General features: G+C 33.6%; 1 protein-coding gene across 2 annotated transcripts; it reads right to left on the bottom strand.

Annotated features, from left to right (window-relative positions):
* Window positions 1–2,529: 2,529 nt before the first annotated feature.
* On the bottom strand, window positions 2,530–7,109 carry LOC133680342 (auxin response factor 18-like). Of its 2 annotated transcripts, XM_062103225.1 has the most exons (5): window positions 6,705–7,108; window positions 5,515–6,591; window positions 3,321–4,228; window positions 3,078–3,144; window positions 2,530–2,819 (listed from the first exon to the last, which is right to left on the bottom strand). In XM_062103225.1, the coding sequence occupies exons 2-5, from the start codon at window positions 6,583–6,585 to the stop codon at window positions 2,790–2,792; spliced, it is 2,076 nt and encodes a 691-aa protein (XP_061959209.1). In that variant the 5' UTR covers window positions 6,586–6,591; window positions 6,705–7,108; the 3' UTR covers window positions 2,530–2,789. The 2 variants fall into 2 exon arrangements, with proteins under 2 accessions (XP_061959209.1, XP_061959210.1); XM_062103226.1 differs by lacking the exon at window positions 3,078–3,144 and having other exon boundaries at window positions 5,515–7,109.
* Window positions 7,110–8,053: the final 944 nt, after the last annotated feature.

Consider the following 8,053-nt stretch of genomic DNA (forward strand, 5'->3'; position numbering starts at 1 on the left):
ATTTCTTTTTAATTAAGATGATTTTTAAATTTGTTTTTTTTTATAATTCTATCCTTTTTAACTTTTTTTCTTCTATTAGGTTTGATTTTTATTATTTTGATTGTTATTTCCTTTGCTTCAATAATATTTTTTAATTTATTGTTTCTTTCTATTTTATTATTCAACGTTAATTTGATTGTCATTTTTTTTAAAATTAAGATGGTTTTTAAAATTTTATCCTCCTTGATTCTTTTTTCCCATTACGTTTGATTCTCATTATTTGATTGCTATTTTTTTCATGTTGGTAATTTTTTTAATTGATTGTTTTTTTTGGATAATCATATAGAGAATTGATTTTTTTTTAATTTTATCTTTTAATATTAATTTAGTTGAAAATTGAGCTTCTTAATTGAACTCGAGTTTATGATTTAATGGGTCATGAATTTGGGTAAGTAATCCAAGTTTAGGAGATTTGCTTAAATTTACTTTGTTTTTCAGATTATTAAATTAGAATTGCCTTTTCTTTTTAATAATATTAAATTAATCAAACTTATTAAACTCAGTCGACTCAATGATCAAGGTTTCAATTTTTCATGCTTCTTTAGGAACTATAGTGTCACTGTAACTTTTTACTTTTTTGTGTTTAGAAAAATTTGGCTCTCCTCGCTACATAGCAGCGACCATCAATATAAGTTTACTTGAGTGATTTTTGTTGAATTTTTGTTGGATTTGTTTTTTTATTTTTAGCCTTCAATATTTGGTGTATTAGAATTAAGGTTTTGAATTTATTACAATATGAATTTCATAGAGTTATCATTGTTTTATATTCTAGATCACAAGTTTTAAAAGTTAATCATAGTTAGATTGGGGTTATTAAAAATGATATAAGGAACTAGCATGATCTAAAGGTTTACAAGACATTTAAGCAAACAAAAATAATATTTTATAAACACTTTAATTTAAATGTAAATGGGTTGTTTAAATCCCAAATATTTTTTTTTAATTTCATTGTGAGAAAAATAATTTAAGAAAACCTTATCATCATCAATTTAAAAAGAAAAACAATATTAATATGAGAGAGAGATTAAAATTGGAAATGGTGGAAGTATTCTAGGGATTCAACTTTGAACAATGGAGTGGAAGGGTGGGTAAGCAAGGTGGATAGGGTGGAGTCAAATCCAAGCATGGAGGTGGACCAAGGGCCCGGCCACCAAAACGGCGACACAAAATGGAAGCCGCATGTGGATGTCGTGAGTTGTCTTGGGTCCCACCTCCACGTGTGTATGTTATTTATTAGTACTAAAGTAATATTAATGATGTCCTGTCAAGAAGTTTGTTCTCTCCTTTTATTTTATTTTATTTCCCCTCCTACAGTTACAACACTGTACAAAGAACACCCACCATTCTATAATTAATTATTTTGTTGGGATCGTAAAATTAGTGTTATATAATAATAATAATAATAATAATAATAATAATAAAAAGCAGACCAAACCGCTCCAGCCTGGCCGTGACAGTCAACACTTCTTCATGTTTTCAGGAGTTTGTTTCAGTGTTTTGGAAATATGATATATGATAATTTTTAAAAGTATTTTTTAATTAAAAATATATTAAAATAATATATATATATATATATAAGTATATAAAAAATACATAAAAAATATTATATTGATAATTTTTCATAAAAAATAATTTAAAAAATAAAAAACTATTACAATACTAAATAAACTAGCCTCGCTCCTATCTTAACCTCTTATTTTCTTTAAAATAAATAAATAGATAAATAAAATTCAATTATAAAATATAAAATATAAAATTTTTCAATCAATGATGTATTAATGCTTATTCATAAGATTGATTTACTGCAATCAACCATTATAATATATCTAAATCTTCATATGTGATGGATTAAGAAACATTAAAATATTAAATCTTCGCTTCTATTTAGCATTTTGCTTCAAATAGAAATGGATTAAATTTTAATTTTTTTATGTTTTTAGATATTTTAATGTTGATATAAAAAATAATTTTTTTTAAAATTAAAATAAATATTATTTTAATATATTTTAAAATAAAAAATATTTTAAAAAATAACTATTATCATGTTTTCAGATTGTAGCTTTTTGTAATTTTTTTTTAATAAAGAGTGTGTTTATTGGTAAATAGCCATAAAAGAACGCAACCATGCTTACACCTGACGACTGACGATAAAAGCTAAGATCACAATCTTTTATGAAACTATTTTACCAAGAACTACTTGGTACCTACAAATGATTTTAAAACCCTAAAGAGTAGAAGAGAAGGGCTGGTCTTGTTTCAGCATCAGCTTTCATGTATAATAATTATGGGGGCAGGACACATATTGGACGATACACATGTTTCTTTCCCTATGTTTTTGTCTGCCTGTCATCCCTTACAAATGATTCAACTACCTCGACTGTGCACAGTTTTCTCACCCCAGTTGCCTGCCATCCCTCCTGCTATTATGCCCAAAAACTCACTACTTGACAGCAAGCTCAGATATAAAAATTGCACTCAAGACTCAGAAGATGCAACAATCAAAAAACATATACATGAAATGAAAACTCAGGGAGTCACGAGTACAGCACAGTTACTTTGCATTTAATTAAGAAACATGATGTTCAGACACCAGCTTCAATAAAAGATGGGAGTTCTATGTTCTGCTTCCATAAGCAAATTACTTGAACAACTGAAAACTCTACAACACATGTTCATTCTTTTACAGCAACTACTCTCAAATCCCACACTGCGTTATGCAACCTGTCTTATTTGGAGCCTCTTGTCCACTCTCAGCATTTCGCATCCCTGGGATCCATGTCCTGCAAGACAGATCATCAACTTTGATCAAGTCAAAAACGTTCAACTGACTGAAAAATCGAGCGGAGATTTCCATTTGAGTTTTGTTTCCATGTGCCGAGGTAGAAAATAAATCTTTATTTGTCTTACGATTCAAAGAATTCCCTAACTAATAACTAAAAAGGCATGCATTGGAAAGGAAAAAAAAATCTAAACATCTAAATTGCCTATTATTTCCTCTTTCAAAATGAAAATCACTTCTTTTCTCCTCGTTGCCTTACCTCCCAACTTTCTGTGCTAGGTTGGTTCATCAAAATTGTCAATCTTTTTGCAGTTTTCATAAAAACACTGCATTTCCAACATGAGAAAAAAAGACAAGATCTGTTAAATGCAAGTAACACAGAATCTGAATCCAAAATTGCAAAGTTAGGAGTCAAGTAGGTCTTGTCCCCAAAATACCAGGTCCACAAAATGGAAAGATAACTAATGATGAAAGAGTTTGTCTTTTCCCTTACAACAGATACCTGAATGGTTCATCTCCAATCTGTTTAACAGCACCTGTCGCATCTCGGTAGAGCACATGGCTCGACATTTCTGATCTCTCTATACCAAACATGTTGGCCAGTTTTCCATGTAGCTCCTCGTAAGAACAAAGAGCAGAGAGATCGAGGGTCCATCCCACATCCTCTGACTCCAAAAATACCTTGCAGGGACCAGTATCTTTGCCACTTTCACTGGTATTATGAAGACTCTGCTGCCATGAAAACCCAGTACCGCACGGCTTTATTTGTGAAATCTTTTTCCCAGGTGCAGACAGTAATACATCAGAAATTTTTTCCTTGCTGGAAGACTCGTCAGATGAATTTCTCTCATTAATAACTTGAGAGACTGCATCAGTTGAACAGCTATGAGATATATGCTGCTCAATAAGTATTGGTTGACCAAAGAGTAGAAACTGGTGTTTCTTTACATTATCAGATTTCTCCAAATTTGGGTTGCTGTTCCCCATTGTTAACAAGCAAGATATATTCTCATTGCTGTTTGTGTGACCTGTCAGGTAAGTTTCAGAATTTCTAGAATGTGGATTGAACCGCTGGAGACTGGATAGAAACATCCCTGACTGCTGTTTGTTGTTAAACTGGATATCGGATAATGAAATTCCAAATTGAGCATGCCTGGCTCCCTGTATGCCTGCAGGAGTGTTATCGGATAGACAACACAAGGGGCTGCTGGGCCCAAGGGGGTTGCCTGAAAATGATGGCAATTGAAATTGGAGGTCAAGTGGAAAGCCTAACTGTTGTGGGAATCGCGACTTCTTTCTTGGTGGTGAGAAGGGTGACAGGTGGATAACTGGTATATTTGACACCAATTCAACCAGCCATGGGCTGACACGCTTTACATTTTGTAGCAAATCTGGCTCATCCCATGCCACCTGCAACACCATTTGGTAGAAGTTATAAGAATAAGACGCTAAAGCAGGGCCATGTGAATTTAGACTTAAGCTAATAACAATTTTAAACACGTTAAACACAATTTTCAAATGCAAGAACAATCAGAAATTCAAAGTTTCAAGATTCAACTGATACTGAAACTAACAATTATCAGCAAGGAAGCCATCACATGCCAAACTCAAGTCATAATTATCCAAAGTGCAACAGTTCTATACTTGAAACATGATCAGGTAAGGAAAAAAAAAAATTCTGAAACCTTTAGGAAATCATCTAGGATAGAAAATTGGCTTCGACATTTATCCTAAATTATTCATTTCAGTACAGTGATCCCTAATTTATCCAGTCATATATACAAAGAGTTCCATTTCTAGAGCACCAATTTGTACATCATTTAATGAATAAGCCATGCCGGACAACGTTAACTATTTGTGCAGACAGTAAAATAATGATGCACCCCTCAACAAGTAAATATTAGCAGTACAAAACCCCGCATCAAAACCTTGAAGGACAATGAAATGCTATGAACCTTGTCAATTGAGTAGATACTCAACATGTATTGTGATCTGTTTCTACTCATCAGAAACTTCAATTATGATAGCAAATGTTCCACCGTTGATTTACATATATTTGTCATGTGCTGCCATCAGGACATTTAACTGTATAGAATACTCCTAATATGACTTCCACAAAAATTACGCCGTCAACTTGTCTAGAACCAACAAATAACTTGGTGTTTTTTCGGGCATCAAATACAGCCATATCATAGAATAGTTGGAAGGTAGAAGTAGGTTGGGAAGTGGCAGAATATCTTTGGCAGAAGAGGAAATAACTGATTACCGAAAAAAGAAAAGAAAATGAAACAAAAACAAACTTGGGCAAACGAAAAGTTTAAAAGCAAGCCTGAGGAAGATGACATCTAAAATTTAATCCTTGAAGAATTGAAAGACATAAGGAAGTACGTAATTTAGCAAGGAAGAGGCCTGGAAAAACAACTTGCATCTAGGTCCAGATCAAGTTACTGCACCTAAGTATAACCCATCTCCAAACTCAACTCACATCTCAAGGAAACTCGTTCATGGTTTAGATTTGAAGCAAAATAAGGGTGGTAGAAGAGAGAATAAAAAGACACTGGAATTTGAGAAAAACTTGCAAAACCACATAAATTAGTACGAGGAAGAAAGCAGTTACTTAATGCCAATTGAGCAACAGGAGCAATCCAACACTCTTACACAAGAAACAACAACAGAGATACGACAAAGTAGAGAACCTGGAGTAGCCGCCATGGAGAATTAGGCCATCGGACGGGATCAGCAACCTGAACAGAGGTAACAGTCCCCATAAACCAGCTAATCCGTGAAGAGTCCTCTGTTTCAAAAGCCATCTTGAACCTCATCCCAGAGCACCAACCGATCCTCATTGCTGCCCTCACTGAAGAGGCCTTGACACAAAACTCTGGGGTGCTTGATCGCGGATAATAAACGACTTGAAAAGGCTTTCCATTAGCAGCTAGACCAGCAGCCTCCAAAACCTCTTCAGGCTTCACCTTCCCCCTTCCCTTCATTTCCCCATTTCGCATCTCATCTTCCTTGACAAAAAGTGAAAATCCATCATATGGTATAGCACAGGTAGCATTGTTGGAATTCCACCCAGTAGTTAATGATGATTCAGGTCTACTTCCAATTCCAATCCCCCTCTTGGAGCGGCGAATTCCAACACAAAGATCGCCATTTTCAGCCCTCAAGAACACAATTGAATCCCCAGCAACCAATTTCTTCTGGTTAACAAAAGTGCTCCATCCAGTAGTCAACAAATGCCTCCTTGGTGTCCCTCTATAAATATGCCTGAACTTCCACACCTCACCGTGCACATCTTTAGCAATCACAGTCTGCAAGGGAGGATCCAAAGAGTAATCCAGCCTTGGAAAAATCGTCTCTGCACAGTATCTAGGCACAGAGAAACCCCCACCATTGTTAGCATCAGATTGAGTTAGTGTCTTTGCAAAAGAGGCCGGCTTGTCTGGGCAGCTGTCACTGTCGTTCCCATTACCGCATAGTCCCCTATCATGAGCGAAATCAAGGTCAGTGTTTGGTAAAGGGACGAAGCCGATCTTGGCGTAGACCTCATCGGTGTCAGGGTCGGCAAGGAATTTGACAGTGGCAACACGGCAGAGGATGAAGGAAGGGGTTCTTTGAGGGAAATTGACAGGGGATTGAGAGTGCTCGGCATGACCTTGTGGAAAATAAAAGACTATACTGTTGAGTGGAGGGATATGAACCATGCTTCCTGCACAGGCTTGCCATAGTTGTGGATCCAAGCTCTTCTTCTCTGTCTCTTTCATGGCTAGCTGCTTGGTTTTAACAAGCAAAAAAAAAAAAAAAAAAAACCCGAAAACGTGCTAAATTTGAAGAAAACCCACTTCATTCATTAAATTAAATTGAAAACCATCTTTCACCTCACCTGTTCTTGAAGGGCCAAAAAAGGAGCACACGGTGCCTTTATTAACAGAGAACAGGAGCTTGGTTTGGATAGAGAGTCCACATTATCTACTCTACTACTACTTCCTTGGAATGAAATTATAAATCATCAATTCTCGAAGGGTTGGGTTGGGTAATTAAAGGAAGGAGATGTGGGGGGTCACACCTTCGAAGAATGTGACATTGTATTTCAGACAGAAAAAACAGATAGACAAACAGATGCAGGACAAGTGAGACTGAGACAGAGGACAGAGGACAGAGACAGACATTAAAATCGTCGATGGGATGAGATGCTAATTGCCTACCACCGGCTTGGCTGCTCTCCTCTCTAAAGAATTGGACACATTAACAAGAGACAACCCCAACCGCCCGCCCTCCCTTCATTCGTGTGTTTTTTGGTAACCGGGAGGGAGGGTGGGTGGGTATAGATAATTCAGGGAGTACCGGTGACATTGGTAGTTTTTTTTTAATTGAAAATATATTTAAATAATATATTTTTATATTTTTTAAAAGTTGTTTTTAGAATAAAGATTTAAAAACATAAAAAAATAATTTAAAGTCAAAATATATATATATAAAATTTTTAAACTTTTTTTAAAATATAAAAACAAATAAAATCTTAATTTATTTTTTAAAAAAAAAACATAAAAGGGCATTAACACGAAGAAACCCTCTTTATTCAACGCAAAGCTCCAAAACAATACTCTCTCCCTAGTCCGAGACCGTTGCTCTTTTCATTACATACAAGCACACTTACATAACGTCGTCATTGTCTTCGAGGGTGTTTTTATAAATATAATAATAATTGTTTTAAATTTTTTTTAATGAAAATAATATTTTTTATTTTTTAAAAATTATTTTTGACATTAATAAATCAATTTAAAAATATTAAAAATATTAATTTAAAATAAAAAATAAAAAAATTAATTTTTTTTTAAAAACTTTTAAAACACAAAATAAAACATACCATTTGAATTTTTTTTTTATTTCACTTTTTTTTTTTATCTCTAACTCACGGTCCCTCTTAGAAAAGCTATCACACTATTATTTTTAAATAGCTATAAATAGCTTTTGAGAATAATAATAATTAAAAAACTGAAAGTATTATATTTAAAAGTATTATTAAACATAACTAAAAACTAAGATCACAGCCAAAATCTCGATTCTAAAACGGCCACTCAACAGCACAACTCAACAAATATACATGTTATCTTTTTTCTTTTCTTTTAAATTTTTGTTTATTTTTATGTTTTAAAAATATTTTTTAAAAAATTGAAATTTTTTTATTTTAAATTAATATTATTTTTTTATTTTTAGATCATTTTAATATGC

Source organism: Populus nigra, chromosome 19 (genome assembly GCF_951802175.1).
Source record: "Populus nigra chromosome 19, ddPopNigr1.1, whole genome shotgun sequence".
In the NCBI taxonomy this organism is placed as follows: domain Eukaryota; kingdom Viridiplantae; phylum Streptophyta; class Magnoliopsida; order Malpighiales; family Salicaceae; genus Populus; species Populus nigra.

Bases quoted from the DNA above. Each gene is read 5' to 3' on its own strand.
- LOC133680342 (XM_062103225.1), bottom strand. From the start codon at position 6,585: ATGAAAGAGACAGAGAAGAAGAGCTTGGATCCACAACTATGGCAAGCC. The intron at 4,229-5,514 runs GTTCTCTACTTT...ATGGTGTTGCAG, and splicing joins CTCCATGGCGGCTACTCCAG to GTGGCATGGGATGAGCCAGA. The intron at 3,145-3,320 runs GTATCTGTTGTA...TTGGAAATGCAG, and splicing joins ATTGGAGATGAACCATTCAG to TGTTTTTATGAAAACTGCAA.